This window comes from Phoca vitulina, unplaced genomic scaffold (assembly GCF_004348235.1).
Source record: "Phoca vitulina isolate PV1807 unplaced genomic scaffold, GSC_HSeal_1.0 scaffold11, whole genome shotgun sequence".
Lineage (NCBI taxonomy): Eukaryota > Metazoa > Chordata > Mammalia > Carnivora > Phocidae > Phoca > Phoca vitulina.
This window is the reverse complement of record NW_022589714.1, coordinates 14,424,246-14,445,944: the sequence shown is the minus strand read 5'-3', so window position 1 is coordinate 14,445,944 and position 21,699 is coordinate 14,424,246. Positions and strand designations below refer to the sequence as shown.

The following is a 21,699-nucleotide window of genomic DNA, read 5'->3' as shown; positions in this document are numbered from 1 at the left end:
GTATAAAAAAAAGAAAATTTTCCCCCCAATTAGTTCAATTTATTAAAATATTAGGCCGTTTTTATTTTCATTTCTTGGTGTAGCTTGTCCACTAGGAAACATCTGCTAGTGGACTCAGGTAGAGCAAGAGGCATGTGCTTTTCTTTCATTTTGGGCCCTGGGTGATTCTCATGACTCACTTCGCCCTGCCTCGGCCTATACTTGGGAGTGTCTTCTACTCACCACTGACTGGGTTCCTCGAGTAGATGAAGTTGTGACCGGTGTTATGGTGATAGTGCTCGTCACCTTGCTAGCGCCAGGTCTTGACGAGAGATGGTTCCTAGGAGAGCGAAGGACCGTACCAGTGGAAACTTCCTTTTCAGCTGTCACATTGACAGGTCGGACAGTAATAACTGGACTCGATCCTTCAGCTGAAGTCCCAGGGGATCGTTTAAACTGAGAACCTAAATGAATGTGAATTTTATTGTCTTCTGTGGTTATGATATTGGCATTGGAATTATATTTCCGTAGAGGAGTTGGAACAGTCTGTTTTTCTGGGGTGACTTTGAAGACAGTCCTTCCCATGGGCATTTCCTGGGATTCCGGAGAGACTCCCATCTCAGCTGGTGCTGCCGATGTAGACACTGTCATTATCTGAATGGGGGATGTGGGCCTGTCTGCAAACATACCTCTTCCACCTTCTGGGGTCTTCTCTCTAGAAAATGTAGTAATCGTGACTGGGGACATGGCTCGTTCTGTGCCAAGAGTAGCATCTCCGCTTTTTGGCTTTTGAGACATAACATTTGGTGATGGAATAATGGTTATCCTTGGTTTCTGATTCCCTAAGGTAGGAATGACGGTGGTACTAGAAAAAAATTCTTCAGACGTCGGGCTGGTTATTTCCAAAGTTGCAGTACTATTCTCATGGTCTGGGGTCACTCGAATATGCAGAGGCTGGCCTTGCTTTGGCGAAAGGACCAGCTCTCCTGGGTGCCCTGGACTGGCATCTGTTCGAGGCCCTTTCTCGTGAGTGATTGGGGGCCCATTTTCCCTTTTTCTCATCCATGGAATCCAAGACTTTCTCATAGTGAGCTCGTTGGCTGCTGGAGGATACCTGTCTAGTACCGAGGATCGTTCCATAGGTTTCTTCAATCCCACCTGTCGAAGGTTACTCATGATATGATTTTCTTCTTGAAAGGATTTCCGTATAAATACTGCTGGTGTTTCTTCTTCTGCTGCCTCACTGCTGACAGCATCCGTCTGCACTCCAGTCGACGTCACCGGAATATCCACCATTCTTCTTCCATTCACACTGGGCCTAAGAGCTCGGCTATACCGCTTAGAAAGCTCCAACTCTTTGGTCAGATTGAGGACCTCCTGCCCCATGTTTTTGTTCTTATTTTCTTCTTCCATAAACCTTTGTTGAAGGACAGAATAATCCACTTGGAGTTGAGAAAGCTGATCTTCTTTGTTCATTAATTCGTGGATCTTCTCTTTAAGAGCTTGGACTTCGGCTTTTAGGTCTCGACTTTTGGCCTCTTCTAACCGAAACCTGTGTCTCAGCTCTGCTTCCTGACTCACGGCCTCGCCTTTCTCGATTGCCTTATTCTTGGCAATTTGGTGCTTTATCTCCTCCAGTTGTTGAGAGAGGAAATTGGCCTTGTCCTGCTCAGTTCTAAATTTCTGCTCCAGCTGATCATACTCATCCTCTGTCTTCATCAAATCCCCCTCAACCACCTCCAGCTGTTGAAGGCGTTTCTTCAGTCTCTCAATTTCCAGTGTTAGTTCCTTAATCTTGTTATCTTCTGGGCAGGTGAGCTCAGAACACTTCCGAGACCTTCCTCTTGTTATTTCTCTTTCCACTTCCTCTATCCCATCAAGTCTCTTCTTTAATAAGTCAACACTGCAGCTTAATTCAGAGGATTTTTCTTCTTCACTTTTCAGTTTACCTATTAACTCATCTCTTTCTTTTGTCAAATTATACACCTTTTCCTCCATTTCAGATTTCAGTTTTAAAAGCTTCTTGCTTTCTTCAATTAGTTTTTCAGTTACATCCATAACCTTTCCTTGTTCCACCTTAAAATTTTTATTGAGTCCATCCACTTTTCTCTCCTCTTGCTTTATTTTTTCCATCATATTTTTCCTTTCATCAACCAGCATCACAGTAAATGACTTCAACTTTGTAAGATCATCTTTTAGACTTAATTCAGCCTTTTCCAATCGACTTTCAGAACATTCCAGTTCTTTAACTCTACTCTTGACCACCTCCAGTTCATTCAACAGGTCTTTGGTTAAGTTCTTCTCTTTCTCCAGATTTAAATGGAGCTGGCCACACTCAGATTTACTCTTACTAAATGCTTCCTCCAGTTTCTCCAGTTCAGACATTCTCTTCTGTAACTTCTCCACTTCAAGTTTGAGCTCGCGGCTGTGGTGTTCCTCCTCTTGCAGCTTCTTCCGCAATTCCCGGCACTGGGATTCAGTTTTAGTGATCTCCTCATCTTTACCCTCCATTTCAAGCACACGCTTACGGAGATTTTCCACTTCTGCCATCAGGCTGGAGTTGCCACATTCCCCTTTGGCAATTTTATCTCTTAATTCCTGAAGTTCTTCCTCTGCCTTTTGGAGGTTTTTGTTGGTCTCTTCCAGCTCCTCAATTCTCTGAGTTAAGCCAACCAGCTTGAGCCTAAGTTGCCTGTTGTGAGACTCTTGATTGGCCAACTTCGCGTTCATCTCTTCATGCTCTTGGGAAAACCTCGAAGCCTTGTGTTCAAAATCCACTTCTAACTTGAGCAGTTTCTGTCTGTCTTCTTTGGATTTGGAAGTGATGGCTTTGAGCTTTTCTTCTTCTTCCCTCAGTTTCTGAGTAAGATCCTGTACTTTCTGGCTCTGGAGGCCAAGTTGCTCAATATGCATTTGCCTTTCATCCACCAGCATGAGTGCAAAGGACTTCAGTTTCACAAGCTCATCTCTCAGTTTATTGAGCCGCTTAGCATTTTCCTTTTCTTTTCGGGCTTGGTAAGCCTTTTCTTGTTCAAGGAGCTTTTTCAACCTAGGAAGCAAAATATATTAAAATATTATATGTTATTATTATCTTATATATATATCATATATTACATTTATGTATATGTATTGTTATACATATTAAAAGGTTCATCAGCAAGTAGGTTTGTCTTGGATATTAAATAAAAAAATGAAATGCTAACATAATAAATACCTATTAACTGCTGCAATATCAAGGCTTAACAGGTAGTCATTAATGAAACTAATCAGAAGTCAGGATACCGGTTACCCTTAGGTAGTGGGTAGTGACCAGAAGTGCGCATGAAGAGGAGTAGTTTCCATACTTTTCAGGTACTAGTTTCTGTTTCATGATTTATGTGCTGTTTACACAAGATTGGTCAGCCTATTACATTTCAGTAAGCTAAACATTTGTGATATGAGTGCCTTTCTGCAGATATGTTATACTTCAATAACAACCATTGAGTAACACTTAGGTTGTGCAGTAACAATGACTATTTAAATAGTGTTTTCTGTATTCCAGGCATTATGTGTGTTATGTGTTTATTTTCTCTTCATAGCAATCCTATGAGACACGTACTGCTACTGTCATCCCGATAAGGAACGTGAGACACGATACTTGTACGGGGCCCATCATCAGGAAGTGGCAGTGTTCGCATTCAAACTCAGGCAGTGGGGCTCTGGAATCCTTGCTCCTCAGCTCTGCATCTTATGACTTCAAAAGATCACTTTATTTTAAATGAAAGGGCAGGTGCAGAAAAAAAGAACCTTGGATTTTTTTAATTTTGTAGGCAACGATCACCTTCTAGGGACAAAGCAAGACAAGCTTTCTGATAGAAAGTTGATCTACATAAACTAACTTCAGCTAATGAAGAACCGGCACAGAATTTTGTTGCAGTTTTCTGATTTAAATGATTTTTTATTTTTTAAAGATTTTATTTATTTATTTGACAGAGAGAGAGCACACAAGCAGGGGGAGTAGCAGAGGGAGAGGGAGAAGCAGGCTCTCCACTGAGCAGGGAGCCCGATGTGGGACTCGATCCCAGGACCCTGGGATCATGACCTGAGCTGAAGGTGACGCTTAACTGACTGAGCCATGCAGATGCCCCTAAATGATTTTTTTTTAAAGATTTTATTTATTTATTCATAAGAGACAGAGAGAGAGAGAGGCAGAGGGAGAAGCAGGCTCCCCGCTGAGCAGGGAGCCCGATGCGGGACTCAATCCCAGGACCCTGGGATCATGACCTGAGCCGGAAGGCAGACGCTTAACCATCTGAGCCACCCAGGCGCCCCCCTAAATGATGTTTTAAATAGCGAACTAGGTAGGGAGGAAATCTGAATTACTATCAATATAAAAATAAGGCAACCGCAAGAATTATTATGTTTCATATGTACGAAATACATTTTCTCTATGGTGTTTATGTATAGCATTAAAAAGTAGGAATATAAATACGCCAGAATATTCACCATCCTTGGTCAGTTAGCTTGCACCAATTTCTTTTATTGAAGGAGAGTTGACACACAAAGTTACATTAGTTTTAGGTGTACAACATGGTATTTCAACAACTCTATATATTATGCAGTGCTCACCACAAGTGCAGCTACCATTGGTCACCATACAACACTATTACAACCTGACTGACTACGTTCCCTATGCTGTACCTTTCATTCTTGTGACTTATTCATTCCATAACTGGAAGCCTGTATCTCCCACTCCCCTCCATAATCTGCACCAATTTTTAATAATTATTTTCAGTTACCCATTAAAACAGTTGAAATAATCATATTCACTTTATGTAGTCTAAGAATGCATTTTAATATTAGTATGTTTATCAGAGAAGCAAGTTATAAACATGTATTTATTTTAAGTATATTTTATTCTTTCAATATATTTTGCCTTATTTACCTTAGTTATTCTGAATGATTTATTTCATATTTATGACTAGATTAGCTGATAGCCAAGTAAATAGAAGCTAATAGTCTCACATTGCATTGTGCAAGAAATGACTGGCCATACATCAGAGCTATTTGTGGTGTTAGAGAATTACTATAGAAATGTTCTTGTGATGTCATTAAGAATTTTTTCTGAAATTTAATTTTACAAACATCCCCTTGTGTCTAAGCATCTACTAAGTAAATACATAATTTCTAAAACCCGTTATGACTTTATTCCTCCAATAGAAGAAAAAGATTGTTTTCAAAGCCTATGGATTCACATGAACAATACTGTAATCATTTCATTAAGTGTGGTTCTTACATGTGGAAAGGGCATTTTATTGATCATCTTTTCTTTTTACTTAAGTCAAAACAAATGAAATAATGTCACAGAACCGTAGACTAGGAGAGATTTTAGGGGATATTTTTAAATTCCTTAACCTTAACTAGACTATCTTGAGATGAATTCATTGAAAAATCAGTGCTTTCAACTCCAGGTTTAAAATGTTAAAATTTCTAAAGATATTTCTTTAAATACCCTATGCCTCAATGCTATCACAGACGGTGGGCTGGAGTGACTAAAACATGGGCAGACATAGCTGCACCTGAATTCTGTCTCTCATTTTCCACCTGTAACCTCTGGCCAATTGCCAAAACTCTCTGACCCTCAAGTTTTTTACTTATAAAGTGAGGGATGTTAATACCTACCTCACAGGATTGTTCTCAACTTCGAGATAGTAGAAGTAAAGTGACTGATATATAGACTCAATACATGGATGTCATAAAACACAAAAATAAATGTAAGAACTAGAGAGTATGCATCTGAAAAGTCTGCCCAGTGCTTTTTGTGTTGAATCTGTAAATATTTTCATGTCCGTAACTTGTCTTTGGTGGTCAAACCTGGGGTACTAATGTTTCAGCCAGAGAAAAATAGAAGGCTTTCTCATGAGTAGGAAATCCTGTGACCAGAGCAGGAATTTGGCTTCCAATAAACCACATTTTTCAGGTCCTCCTAGCTGTGATTATTCCTCTCTCTCTCTCCTTTGCCCCTTAAGCTCTCCTTCCCTCTTCCAACACTTCTTAAACTGTTCCCATCTCTTAGTTAAAGTGGATCTAACAGCAATACACAGCCCATTCTCTGCATTCTCCCAAAATTCAGTTACAGCATTGGTTTAGCTGAGGGTTAGATGCAGAACCAAGGTAAAACTGTGTGACTCAGTCAGGACAGCCTGCTGATAGCCTTCTGTGCAAGCAGACTTGCACTTAAATTTCTACAGGGAGGACACTGGGGATGGGAAGAATGGGATGAATTGTGAAGACTTTGCCAAAGGTAACTGGCATGGGCTTTGTGACTATTCACTCACTAGGAAAAAGGGAGAGAGAAATAGAAAAAAATTACTTTGAGGCTTTCGGTCTGCATAATTACAGATAATACTTTTAACAGGAATAGGAAAAACTGGTGAGAAAGAGTCTTAGTAGAAAACTGAGTAACAGCAAGATAGTCAAGTTGAAAAGTGTCTGGCCATAGTTAACAATACCGTATTGTACACTTAAAAATTTGTTAAGAGGGCAGATCTCATGTTAAGTGTTCTTTCCATAATGAGTAATTTTTAAGGATACCAAACAATTAGAAATGTAGCACTTTTGATGTAAATCCTATAAATTTTACAGCTCATATATATCTTAATGCCATTACCCTAATGACTCTCCACTGTCATTTACTTCCATCAAAGCCCTGAGCATCTTTTGCTGATAATTGTGCAACAGCCTCCTAATGGGTCTCCTCACAAGCTCTGCCACCTGTGAGCTGTATGAACTTGGACAAGTTACATAATATGAGATATTGGTATATCTCACTTTCCACACTTATAAATTGGGCATCAAAATAGTACTAATTGATAGGGTTTGTGTGAGATGCATATTAGTTAATATATGGAAAGCACTTACAACAGTGGCTGGCCCATACTGAGTGTAGTTTTAGCTATTTTTAAATTATAACAATTATTATTTCTTACTGTCACCCAAATTCGAATATAATCACAGGTTGTAATGGAACCCTGGCTCTCCATGCCTTCTTGTTGCTCTAAGAATAGAGGTGAAATGGCAGGGATGTCCACTATCACCACTGCTATTCAACATAGTACTAGAAGTCCTAGCCTCAGCAATCAGACAACAAAAAGAAATAAAAGGCATCCGAATCAGCAAAGAAGAAGTGAAACTCTCAGTTTTTGCAGATGATATGATACTTGATGTGGAAAACCCACAAAACTCCACCCCAAAACTTCTAGAACTCATAAAGGAATTCAGTAAAGTGGCAGGATATAAAATCAATGCACAGAAATCAGTTGCATTTCTATACACCAAGACAGAAGAAAGAGAAATTAAGGAGTTGATGCCATTTACAGTTGCAACCCAAACCATAAGATACCTAGGAATAAATCTAACCAAAGAGACAAAGGATCTGTACTCAGAAAACTATGGAATACTCATGAAAGAAACTGAGGAAGACACAAAGAAATGGAAAAACGTTCCATGCTCATGGATTGGAAGAATAAATATTGTGAAAATGTCTATGCTACCTAGAGCAATCTACACATTTAATGCAATCCCCATCAAAATACCATCACCTTTTTTCAAAGAAATGGAACAAATAATCCTAAAATTTGTATGGAACCAGAAAAGACCCCGAGTACCCAGAGGAATGTTGAAAAAAAAAAGCAAAGCTGGCGGCATCACAATTCCGGACTTCAAGCTCTATTACAAAGCTGTCATCATCAAGACAGTATGGTATTGGCACAAAAACAGATACACAGATCAATGGAACAGAATAGAGAGCCCAGAGATGGACCCTCAACTCTATGGTCACCTAATCTTTGACAAAGCAAGAAAGAATGTCCAATGGAAAAAAAGACAGTCTCTTCAACAAATGGTGTTGGGAAAATTGGACAGCCACATGCAGAAGAATGAAACTGGACCATTTCCTTACACCACACACTAAAATATACTCAAAATGGATAAAAGACCTCAATGTGAGACAGGAATCCATCAGAATCCTTGAGGAGAACACAGGCAGCACCTCTTCGACCTCAGCCGCAGCAACTTCTTCCTAGAAACATCGCCAAAGGCAAGGGAAGCAAGGGCAAAAATGAACTATTGGGACTTCATCAAGATAAAAAGCTTTTGCACAGCAAAAGAAACAGTCAACAAAACCCAAAGACAACCGACAGAATGGGAGAAGATATTTGCAAATGACATATCAGATAAAGGGCTAGTATCCAAAATCTATAAAGATCTTATCAAACTCAACACCCAGAGAACAACTAATCCAATCAAGAAATGGGCAGAAGACATGAACAGACATTTCTCTAAAGAAGACATCCAAATGGCCAACAGACACATGAAAAAGTGCTCAACATCACTCGGCCTCAGGGAAATCCAAATCAAAACCTCAATGAGATACCACCTCACACCAGTCAGAATGGCTAAAATTAACAAGTCAGGAAATGACAGATGTTGGCGAGAATGCGGAGAAAGGGGAACCCTCCTACACTGTTGGTGGGAATGCAAGCTGGTGCAGCCACTCTGGAAAACAGTATGGAGGTTCCTCAAAAAGTTGAAAATAGAGCTACCCTATGACCCAGCAATTGCACTACTGGGTATTTACCCCAAAGATACAAATGTAGTGATCCGAAGGGGCACGTGCACCCCAATGTGTATAGCAGCAATGTCCACAATAGCCAAACTATGGAAAGAGCCTAGATGTCCATCAACAGATGAATGGATAAAGAAGATGAGGTATAGATACACAATGGAATATTATGCAGCCATCAAAAAAATGAAATCTTGCCATTTGCAACGACATGGATGGAACTAGAGGGTATTATGCTAAGTAAAATAAGTCAATCAGAGAAAGACAATTATCATATGATCTCACTGATACGAAGAATTTGAGAAACAAGACAGAGGATCATCATGAAACAAGACGAAACCAGAGAGGGAGAGAGGGAGACAAACCATAAGAGACTCTTAATCTCAGGAAACAGACTGAGGGTTGCTGGAATGGAGTGGGGTTGGGGGGATGGGGTGGCTTGGTGATGGACATTGGGGAGGGTATGTATTATGGTGAGCATTGTGAATTGTGTAAGACTGATGAATCACAGACCTGTACTCCTGAAACAAACAGTACATTATATGTTAATAAAAAAAAAAAAAAAGAATAGAGGTGAAAAATAGAGCATGATTGGATTCCTGAGCACCTTGGCAGGTTCATCTGAAGTCAGTCTTTTCCCTGTGATCTAAGCTGCTAACATTCCTTGAATATGTTGTGCCTTTTGCCCTGGTATTTCCTCACTGCTCCTCCTTTCACTCTGGCACACACACCTGAACGTATCTGGCTGATTTTTATCCTTCAAGTTTCACTTAAATGTCACTTCCTCCAGAAGCCTTCCTGACCAACCTGATTAAGGTAGATCTTCTTATAGACTCCCATAATACCCTGAAATCTTCCTTTATAAGACTAATCAACAAGATTTTATTTTAAAGATTTTATTTGTAAGTAATCTCTAAACCCAACATGGGGCTCAAACTCACAACCCTGAGACCAAGAGTCACATGATCTTCCAACTGAGCCAGCCAGGCCCCCCTTGACTTACAATTTTGTAATGCCTGTTTACCTTTAATACAAGTTGCATGAGGATACGTGCCATGTCTGTCTTGTTTGTCCCCTAGCACAATGCCTGACACATAAGAAGTGTTCAAAAAATAGTGACTGGATAAATGAAAGAAAGAACAAATAAATAAGCTCGAGCTAGAAATAGAGCTCAAGTCATCTTACATAGAGACGTGTGAACTGAAGTTCCTCACAATGCTGGGTATAAATTTTTGTTGATGTGATTGTTACAAGGTCAGTAATTTGATATTAATAGGGGTCATTAGACAACAAGAAGCTCTGATCTAGTGAGCAGTGTCCTCTCTTGAAGACTGTGGTCTTTCTCGTCATCAGTCTCCTGGAGAAGAGGTGTATCTCCTAAGTGGAAACCAAAACAGAGACAGAGCCCTTTCTTTGTGGACTGGGAAGATCTCCCTTACTATACGTCTATCTTTCATACTCCTATGAGGTACTTCTGGGAAAATTAGTACCCTAAATAATATTTTGTAGACCAGGCTGAAGTAAAGTTTTTGTGTCTCTCTCATAGGTTTTAGTGTTCTTTTTTTTTTTTTTTTTTTGCTTGCTTGTTTTAGTTCTTTTTAAGAAAAGCTTCCAACCTCAGCTACAGAGAAACAAGAGAAGGTATTTTACCCACAGTTGGACCAGAATTCTAATGTTGGGGTAGTGTACATCTGGGGTCTAGGGGGAAGAACAGTAGTAATTTAAGCAAGAGAAGTCTCAGGAAGAAAGAAAGTTATAGGAGATCATGGAAATAAGTTTGATCTCCAAAGGAGAAACTATGTAGAGAGAGAAAAAGGAAAGGATAGAGAAAAGACTTTGGGAAATGCCCAGAAATAAGGGGTAAAAAGAATGAGGAGGAGCTAGTAAAGGCCTGGCAAGAGAGATAAGAGGAGAGAGTTATACTAGGAGAGACCCATGGAGTGACACTGGTGCACCAAAGGAAGGGGGCACTTGTCTCCATTTATCTACCTCCCTCCCTCGTCACTTTACCCTTCTACTTCAGGTGGGCTTTTTTTCTTCCCTTCTATCTAGAAATCCTCATTTTTATATCAAACAAGAATTCAGAAGTACTATTATGTAACTATTCACAATACCTAATGACTATGGCATGTTATGTCTCCTTGTTCAAACAATTTCCCAATAGTTACAATTTCACTTTGTGCTTTAAACAATTCATTTGCTCTATATTACTGGGCCCCGTTGCTATGTAATTATGCTATTTAAGGAGGAGAATAAGAGGGTGTTGGTGTTGTTTGTGCCAACTAGTCTTATCACCTCCTCTCTGCCCATCTTGCCATCCTTCAACCATGATTCTAAGCAGATTAGCATAAAAAGGAAACAAACCAGAACACCAAGACTAAGAAGATGAATTAGCACCCTGATTCTCATCAGCAGTTATAGGCAGAGCCCTAAGTATCCTGAAATCAAATTTATTCTTGGCAAGTTCTTAATTTTCAACAAGCATTTTATCCTATTTAAAGGATGAAAGGAAGACAAGTAAATGATCTAATAGATTTTCAGAATTCTATTGCCTTTCTTAAAAACGATTCTTAAGTGTATTCCTCATTTCTCTTTTCATGCTGAATAATCAGCTATATTTTTCTAACTTGCAAATTTATCATTTACACATGTTTAGAAATTCAATTATTTTCAACTAGAAGACTTTAAAATTGTAGACCCAAATGTTCTATGATTGTTTATGGTATATATATAGTCATGATGCATCAATTTGTATAATTAAAATTGGTGAATTTTATTATATGTAAATTGTATCTCAATAAAAAAATGTAGTGATAAAAAGAATACAAAAGGCCCTAGATGGGGCACCTGGGTGACTCAGTTGGTTAATCCTCTGCCTTCCACTCAGGTCATGATCCCAGGGTCCTGGGATTGAGCCTGGCATCAGGCTCCCTGTTTGGTGGGGAACCTGCTTCCTGCTCTGCTCCCCCCTACCACCACCCCCCCCCCCCCCCAGCTCATGCTCTCTCTCTCTCCACCAAATAAATAAATAAAATCTTTTTAAAAAATAAAAAGATAAATAAATAAATGGCCCTAGAAAGTGTTCCAAACATCAGATAAAGGAAGAAAAGTTGTAAACAAATATTATGAGAGTGACTTAAAATATAATAGAAAATATAAAATAGATTATTAATCTTAAGGCAGAAAGATGTGAAAGCAGAGGTAGGAAAGCTAAAGAGAAGAGGGTAACATTTTCAACTGGCATTGGGGAAGCTCATAGGAAAACAGTTTCTTGGGAAGACATGTTTCAAGTACTAGAAAACCTCTAGTTCTAGTATTATTTCAAGAAGCTCTTAAAAGCCCACCCCAAATTCTAATTTTTTCAATACCTAATTTTTAAAAAGAAAATAAAGGCTAGCAAGTCAGTAATTAAAAAAAACTTATTTATCAACTACCTATTGCATCTTAGGGGGTGTGTTAAGTACTTTATTATTTCATCTCATTTTCACAACACTTTGAGCAAGGCATTACTGTACCATTTTATAAATAACAAAAGTTATTTGACTTAATCAAAGGGACAGGATTGAAAACGGGTAGGTTGGGATTTTGAACCAGATCTGTTCGACCACAAACAAAATGCTTTTAACAACAGTACCATTCCTCAAATAGATATCACTTGCACAGATCAAATTTGCAAGACTTCGTTTTTGTTTAGGTGAACTTCATCTTGCTTGGATTAGCCTATCCTTCTGGAATTGTCAAGATCTTCCTTGGACTCTGGTTTGTTACCCAGCTGATACCAACTTATACCTAGCATTGTGTCAATGGCAAAATGACTCCAAACATTAATAAAAAGACAGGTCAATTTGCACAGAGCTCTTCACACACTCTCAAGATCTCCCTCCCGTTGACATCAATCCATTCAGTAGCAGGGACACTGTCATTCACTTAGCTCTCAGCCTACTGGGCTGTTATTCTTTTTCTCTTCTGAGCTCCCAGTCCTCCCCTATGAACCTGTTCCAACTACATCCTCCCCATGTCAGTCAACTACAACTAAATTCTTCCAGATGCTTAGGCCCCAGATCTAGAGTCATCCTGGAGACCTTTCTTTCTCCTATATCTCCACAATTTTTCAGCAAATTTTGTCAACTCCACCTTCAAAATAGATTCCAAATCCAATTACTTCTCAGTTCCTCCTCTATTGCTATCACCCTGGCCCAGGCCACCAATCATCTCTTATCTGGATTATTGAAATGACCACCAAGTCTGACTCCCAGCTTCTACCCTTGCTCACCTTCAGTCTGTTCTCTGCCCAGAAGCCAGAGTGATTCTAAAAAAAACCAGTAAATCAGATCATGTCACTCTTCTTCTCCAAGCAGTCCAATAGTTTCCCATTTGACTCTGAGTGAAGCCAAATCACTACAATGACCTAAAAACCCTACATTATCACCCCCTTTCCCTTACCTCTCTGACTTCACATCTTAAAACTCTCTCTCATCCTTCACATATTCTAATAGATCATTCCCTCATATCCTTCAGATCTTTGCACAAATATCACTTTCTCAGGGAAACCTTCTTTGTCCACCCTATTTACCTTGTGCATTTCATAACAGAACTTTCTATTTCCTTTTCCTGCAATTTTTTCTCCATAGCACTTATTACCATCTAATACACTATACAATATACTTATTTTTTTTAATGGACTGGCTCTCTTCTCTAAAATGTAAGTACCTTGAAAGGAGGATTTTTGTGTATTTTATTCACTGCTGTGGCCTGTAACCAGAATATAGCGCATGGTGAGTTCTGTACATATATGTTGAAGATGATCACAAAAGGCCTTCCCTTGTGGAAATTCAAATGCACTTGGCCAAATTCCTTAACTTCTTTGTGCCTCAGCTTTCTCATCTATAAAATGGAGGGAATGAAAGTACCTCCTTCATGGGGCTGTTGTGAAGACAACATGAAATGAAAAGGAGACCTGTGAAGTACTTAGACAGTGACTACCCCATGGAATGCACTCAGTAAATGTCAGCCATCAGTGCTATTAGCAGCAAGTAGGGCACCTCTTCTTGTTCACTCACTTAGCAATCATTTCCTGAATGTCTGCTCTGTGCTAGGCACTCTGCTGGGCATTTAGAGAAAAGACAAAACACAGTTTTTGTCCCTAAGGCATGTATTTAGTCTCTAAAGAAGAGGACAATTACACCAACAATCATAAAGACATGCAAAAGAAACATATACCTTTGTGAGAACACAGAGGAAGGGCAGTGAAGTCATAGCAGGGCAAGGGAGTCAGGGAGGCTTCCAGGAGGATATGACTCTTGAGTCTTAAAGGTTAAATAGGAACTCGGTAAGTAGAGAAGGCAAGGAAAGGGCTCTCTACACCAGAGGTCAGCAAACTATTGTCTGTAAGCCACATCTAATCAAGGCTGGTATTTTGTACAGATTTCAAGCTAAGAATGGCTCTCACATTTTTAAAGGGTTATAAAACATAACAAAAAAGAATATGCGGCAGACACTGTATGTGGCCTGCACAGCCTAAAAGAGCAGCCTAGTGGAAACATATGTAAAGTCACAGTGTTGAGAAATGGGAGATATTTTCAAGGCACAGCAGGGAGCTCAACTGAGCTGAAGGACACCTGTGGGGACAGTGGGGGTTGGAATGAGGCTAGAAAAGAAGGACAAACCAAACAAAGCACCCTGTGGGCTAAGAGGATGAATCTGAACTTTGGATTCAGAATATGAGGAAATGTGACAGTTGTGTAGAGGACGGAGGAGTGTGTCCAGGAAGCTGCAGCTCACTTAGGAAGCTACAAAAGCAGGAGATGAGAAACATTATGGAGTCTAAACTATGATCTTGTCACTGAAAAAGGAGAGAAGGTGTTGCACTGGGCGATTTTTAGGATTTGGTGACAGACTGAGTGAGGAATGAAAGGGAGAAATTTGGACAGACTTTCCAGCTTCTGGTCAAGGTTATTAGTTTGGTATCTGTGCTTATCATGCTTATCACATATAGGGTAACATAAGAGAAACAGACCTGGAGGGGAAGATCATGATGTTCCAAAAAGACAAACTGACATTGAAGTTGCTGAGAATCCTTCAAAAACAATGCTTATTCGTAAGCCTGGAGTTCCTAGAGATGAATCTAGGTCAGAGATACAGACTGAGAGTCTCCAGTGACTGGTACAATCTAAAGCCATAAGACAGAATGAGATAAGTAGGAGGTGTGTAGACCTAAGAGAGAAAAAGGAGTGAGGACAGAAAAAAGACACAGAGATGAAAAAATATAAAGGAACTTAATGCAAGAGCCTGAGCAGGATAGCCAGAGAAATAGAAAGGAATCCAAGAAATAGTGCATTCCCAGACACCAAGAGGGCTGAGAAAAGCATAAGAAACAGGACATGTCCATAATGCCAAATACTCTGGAGAGATCAAGGGAGAAAACAGGAAAATGTCCATTGTTTCCATTTAAACTTAAATTTAAAAAGCTTTTCCCATTGGATACATCAATATGGATCATCAGCACTTCATATGAGCAGTTTTGGAGTTTCAGAATAAAATACAGAGTAAAGCTTAGCTGAAGAAAAAACAAGAAGAAAAATACAAAACATGGAGACAAATATCTGAGACTAATTACTTGAGAACTTGATTGTGAAAAGAAGGAGAAACAGGGAAGTGGATCCAGGAATCAGATAGGGCAAGATCAACATTTTAACCCTTTATATACATATATATACACATATGAGATTAGCATGTTCTCACTTAACTTTAAAGCTTTTTTCTTTATGGAAATAGTCCAGTTAATAAATAATGATAGAATACCATTATTAATAAATAAAGAAGTAATTATAGAAAACCACTGTTCTGTAGGGGCGCCTGGGTGGCTCAGTTGGTTAAGCGACTGCCTTCGGCTCAGGTCATGATCCTGGAGTCCCTGGATCGAGTCCCGCATCGGGCTCCCTGCTCGGCAGGGAGCCTGCTTCTCCCTCTGACCCTCCCCCCTCTCATGCGCTCTCTCTCTCTCTCTCATTCTGTCTCAAATAAATAAATAAAATCTTTAAAAAAAAAAAAAAAGAAAACCACTGTTCTGCAATGCCCAATGAAATAGTGGATGTAGGCAATGTCCATCAATGTCTCCCAAGAGAGATAGCCAAGCATTGTATACATATGTACATACCTCCACCCAAGAAATATTCCTACCAAAAAAAAAAAAAAAAAAAAGTGAACGCAAATAAGATCAAGCCCCTGTAACTATTTACTAGTTTATAGGAAAGACAGGGGCAAGAAACATACTAAGTGACACTGTGATGATGCAATCAGAAAAACCAAAAATGTAAGGGACAACCCAGCATAAAATACTATCTTAAATAAATAAATTGCAAAAAGAAAAAGGCCTGGGGGAGGGGAAGCTATAGATTAAAAGAAATTTAGAAGACATATTAACCAATTATAATATATTTGGATTCTTATTCAAGCTAGTTTTAAAATAAGACGACTGGAAAAATTACATTGTTAAGGAATTATTACTAAATTTAGGTGGCTTAAGGATATTTTTAAGAGAATCATTATCTTTTAGAAATATATATTGAAATATTTATGAATGAAATGATATGTCTGGAACTTTTATAAAAACAATCCAGGGCAAAGAAAAAAAAATAATCTGGGGGGAGGGGGGCGGAGAAAAACCCAGGGCAATGGGAATAGATGAAACCAGACTGGTCATGAGTTGATTAACTGTTGAAGCTAAGTGATGAGTATATGAGGATTCATTATACTATTCTCTTTATTCTTGTAAAGGTTTGAAATTTTCCAATATAAAGGGTTTTTTTTAACCCTTTTTGTCATCTTTAGCTTCACCCCCTCCCAAATCTCAGCTCCTTTGGTGTCTAGTCATATTTTTACTTTCTTTACAGTACCATGTATCCCTCATATTTGTTTGTGATTATGAGTGATTCTTTCATTCATTTCCATATTTATAAAATTAAGCATATTAAAGACTTTTACTTTTTCTTCCTCATTGGGATCCATCTGATGCTGAGTCAAACATGCTAAAAAAAAAAAAAAAAAAAAAAAAAATCCTTGCCTAGTTCTGTTCCACAGATATTTATGAATTTATCTTTCCTTTTAAGCACAATTTTTGTTGTTGTTGTGGGGGGAAAAGGGAAGTGAGAGTTTTTTTAACCTTGTCCTGGTTATCCATCCTTGAGATAAACACCTTCCCTGGAACGGTTTTCAATCTGTGTCCCTAAAGACCCAGGGCCACACCTGACTAAAACCATTCTCACTTCTCATCCTTGGAAAGTAAACCATGTAAGATTTCACTGGTTCTTTTCCCCAACGTTCTTGACACTCTTACTTCTATCATTTTTCCAAATTTATCAGCATTAACCCCAGAGCAGCAATTTTTCTCTTCACTTCCTTTAGAAGTTGTCACTCATCATCATCTTAATCCAGGGGACCCCATTTTGAAACACTGATGTCATTTTAAAAGTTAATTCCGTTTGTTTCTCACCCAGATCATGCTAATTTCCCTTCTCACTATTTTTATTCTTTTATTCTTCTTCAACTCTCCCTGTATGTATGCCTCTCTCTCTTCCAAGAGAAAAGGCAGGTTAAAACTAGCAAGGGCATGATAGTAATTGAAGATGAATGAACCTCAAAAGACTCAAGCTTGCATGTAGGTAGAAGTCTTTAATCACATGCATTTTTTCCCAGCTAGAGCACAGAACAGAGCTAAGCAGCTTGGCAACATGATAGGACATGGTTTTACCAAATGACTTGGGAAGAAGTGTTACTTTTTCATAAATTGCTTCAGTTCCTCAAGATGGTGTCTACTATTACAATTATGCAGCATTAATCTAACTTCCCAATATACTGCACAGGGCTGAGATGAGGGTGAGTTGAATAAGGCTGGGTGGTGCGGCTGCAGTCAGATCCTGGCCTCATTTGAAATTTTATTTATCATTGATTTTTTTTGCATTGATTTTTATTTTAAAAAGTAATACATTAAAATATTGTATATCTTGCTTACTGAGTTTTTTGGCATCCCCTTAAATTTTGTACCAAGGTAACACCTTCATTTGCCTCACGCTAGTCCCAGCCCTTGAGCTCTGAGTGCTAGATAATCATTTCTTTTATGTATAAATAAATAGCAGGACACAAACTTTTGAATTTTTTCTTTTGTGTTTTTTAGTAGTGGGGATGCGTTTACAAAAGCCTTTGTACACTTTTTCCTTTTTCCCTGTTGTGAAAACCAGCAGTATTGTGGAACATCTGATCTCAAACTTTGTTTTTTTAAAGATTTTATTTATTTATTTGTCAGAGAGAGAGAGATTGAGCACAAGCAGGTAGAGTGGCAGGCAGAGGGAGAGGGAGAAGCAGGATCCCCACTGAGCAGGAGCCCGATGTGGGACCCTGGGATCGTGACCTGAGCTGAAGGCAGCGGCTTAACCGACTGAGCCATCCAGGCATCCCTGATCTCAAACTTTTTGACCCTGGCCCAATGTAGTGGGACAGAGGCCTTTCTCACCTACTCTCACAATAAAAAAGAAATTGGTGATAAAAAATTAAAAGAAAAGAAAAGAAAAATCAGTAAACTTTTTGCTAGCAGTTTTCATGAACTGCTTTTATTTTGCAAGAGAAGACCCTAAAGTTTATTTTATATAATAAAACTATATCTTATAATTTAAAAATAATCTAGTAATTTAATTACATTTACTTTGATATTATAATCCAAGTAATGCAAACACACACACACACACACACACCCAAGACAAGTTATCACAAATGAAGTTTTACTCTTCATCAGAACGGATTAGGTATAAGCTTGCTCTAGAATGGGCACATTGATGACATGCCTTGAAGTCTAGCTTTTGATGCAAAAATTCTCACCAAAACACTAGCCAATAGGATCCAACAATACATTAAAATGATTATTCACCACTACCAAGTGGGATTTATTCCTGGGCTGCAAGGTTGGTTCAACATCTGCAAATCAATCAATGTGATACAATACATTAATAAAAGAAAGAATGAGAACCATATGATCCTCTCAATAGATGCAGAAAAAGCATTTGACAAAGTACAGCATGCTTTCTTGATTAAAACTCTTCAGAGTGTAGGGATAGAGGGTACATAACTCAATTTCATAAAAGCCATCTATGAAAAACCCACAGTGAATATCATACTCAATGGGGAAAAACAGAGCTTTTCCCCTAAGGTCAGGAACAAGGCAGGGATGTCCACTATCACCACTGCTATTCAACATAGTACTAGAAGTCTTAGCCACAGCAATCCAACAACAAAAAGAAATAAAAGGCATCTGAATCAGCAAAGAAGAAGTCAAAATCTCACTCTTTGCAGATGATATGATACTTGATGTGGAAAACCCAAAAGACTCCACTCCAAAACTGCTAGAACTCATACAGGAATTCAGTCAAGTGGCAGGATATAAAATCAATGCACAGAAATCAGTGGCATTCCTATACACCAACAACAAAACAGAAGAAAGAGAAATTAAGGAGTCGATCCCATTTACAATTGCACCCAAAACCATAAGATACCTAGGAATAAACCTAACCAAAGAAGCAAAGCATCTGTACTCAGAAAACTATAGAATACTCATGAAAGAAATTGAGGAAGACACAAAGAAATGGCTTTTGAAAATTATAAACTAAGGATATGCATTAGGGACCCTCTGTGGGTTGGCCCAACAACCCACAAAAAACTAAACTGATTATGAAGTTTAACCAATAGCAATTTATCTTTAAAAGGCACAGATGGTAACAACTGAAAACCATGAAAAGCTCATGGTGGATAACAAATTATTCTTCTTGAAGATTATGGGATTTCCTACTACCAGGTGAGCACATGTTCAGTGTGTTTGCCAGCATTTGGTAGTAGCCAGACTCCCCTGGAAAATACCCTCTTAGTCTTTAAGAAAAATCTAATAACATGCTAATTTAAATTTACAAATGTCATATTTTAAAATAAATCCTCTAGTATATTACTAGTAAATTACTCTTAATCATAGTAGAAATTTAAGTCTGGGAGATTGTCATTTGCTCATAAAAACATAGAAATAACTGTTTTCTTCTGATTGCTGCCCATCAGGAGGTCCATATTGGGGAATCGCTACTTGAGAAGGATCTCCCGGATCATACTGTGGTATGAAGCTCCCTGACTCACAGAACTATAACCATGATTCATTAATTCACTTAGTAATTCAACAAAGATGGGTTGAATGCCCTACCATTGTCAGATAGTATATTAGATACTTAAAATAAAAAAGTTGCAATGCTGTGTAAAAAGCACAATTTATGCTTTAAACATAGGCTGCTGAGGGACACCCAAGGGTAGGGATGTGACTGTAGGAAATAGTTCCCAATACCAGTCCTCTGCGGTCAGGGGTGCAGCCCATATGACTCCTTTCGGAGAACAAGAGAAGGATCCCTCTGCTGTCTAGAGAACCAGTCCCAAACTGGGGTGCCTAGCTTGATGCTCTGACTAACAACTGGATTTCAGTCCCCATTCTTTCATTAGTCAAGTGCCCCAGCAAACTACAACCTGCACAACCACATATAATAGTCCTATGGGCTCTTCTTTTTCATCATTCAAGTTTCATTCAGCTCACATTCCTCCTCCCCAGAGATGCATTCTCTGACCAGCTTATTGAAAATAGTTTCCCCAGGGCGCCTGGGTGGCTCAGTTGGTTAAGCGACTGCCTTCGGCTCAGGTCATGGTCCTGGAGTCCCTGGATCGAGTCCCACATCGGGCTCCCTGCTCGGCAGGGAGTCTGCTTCTCCCTCTGACCCTCCCCCCTCTCATGTGCTCTCTCTCATTCTCTCTCTCTCAAATAAATAAATAAAATCTTTAAAAAAAAAAAAAAAAAAAGAAAATAGTTTCCCCAGCCACTCTCCATCATATCACCTTATTTATTTCTTCCACTGCACTTTTGCTATCTGAAATCATCTTATTCATTTATTTGTTTACTTGGATATTGTCTATCTCCCCACTTCTCCACAGGGCAAAAGCTCCTTAAGAGCAGGGTCAATGGCTGAACACAAGCCGCCTAAAAAAGTGCCTAACAAAGGAGGTGCTCAATCAACCTTTCATCAATGAGTGAATAAACAAAGGTTATCCAGATGAAGAATGGGGAAATAGTATGCCACGTAAAGGGAAAAATGCACACAAGTGCAAGAAACAGAACCTCATTCAGAACAGCACAGAGTCCATGTGAGAGCACAGAGTAGGAGGTGGGAAGATGTCAAGGGATGACTCCAATGGAAGGTGGAGGTCAGATCATCAAGCAGTTTGTATGCTATCCTAAGAAGTTGGGCTCCATCCTGAGGGTTATACAAAGTTCTGTAAGGACTTCAAGAATAGTAACAATATCAAATTTGTATTTTATAATATTCTGATGACAATATGGTTGTATGGATTACAGAAGAGGGAGACTAGAGGCAAGGAGATCAGTTAAAAGTACTGAGATTTTCCAACCCCAAAAAAGGACTAAACTAATATTACAATTGTAATACAAGAAAAGGAGGTCTTAAGAATGATTAGGATGTAGAAGTATCTGGTTTTTGTGCCTGAATGTGAAGGATAAGATAGAAAGAATTATATAAGATTATTCCTGCATTTTGACATGGGTGACCATGTGAATGATGGTACACTCCTTGACCATAATGGCCGCATCAGCATCACAGTCTAGCCAATTGATCTAAGTGATACCATGTGGAATCTTAGGGAAATAGTTATGATGTACCAATTGCCCAATTTTTCCTCAAGACAACTTGAGCAGAGGGCAAAGCAATCTTTTTAAAAAACTCATCTCAGCTGATTCAGCATAGGCAAGATAAATCTCTAGGTCTTTTCTAGAATTATGACTTTTTTTTTAAGATTTTATTTATTTGAGAGAGAGCACGAGAGAGAAAGTGAGAGAACAAGCAAGCATGAGGAGAGGGAGGGCAGAGGGAGAGGGAGAAGCAGGCTCCCCGCTGAGCAGGGAGCTCAACAACACACAACAAGGAAAATGACAAAGACAACAATGACGAGACAACAAGGGGTTTGATCCCAGAACTGGGATCATTACCTGAGCTGAAGACAGACACTTAACCAACTGAGCCACCCAGGTGGCC

At 39.0% G+C, this 21,699-nt stretch overlaps 1 protein-coding gene across 7 annotated transcripts in view; it reads right to left on the bottom strand.

Moving 5' to 3' along the window:
* FILIP1 (filamin A interacting protein 1) overlaps window positions 1–21,699 on the bottom strand; it is a 277,664-nt gene that overhangs the window by 20,727 nt on the left and 235,238 nt on the right. For all 7 annotated transcript variants that reach the window (XM_032409436.1, XM_032409437.1, XM_032409435.1 and 4 more), the window contains one exon: window positions 223–3,028. In XM_032409436.1, the coding sequence (XP_032265327.1) occupies window positions 223–3,028 (2,806 nt within the window). The remainder of the gene's footprint in view (window positions 1–222; window positions 3,029–21,699) is intronic.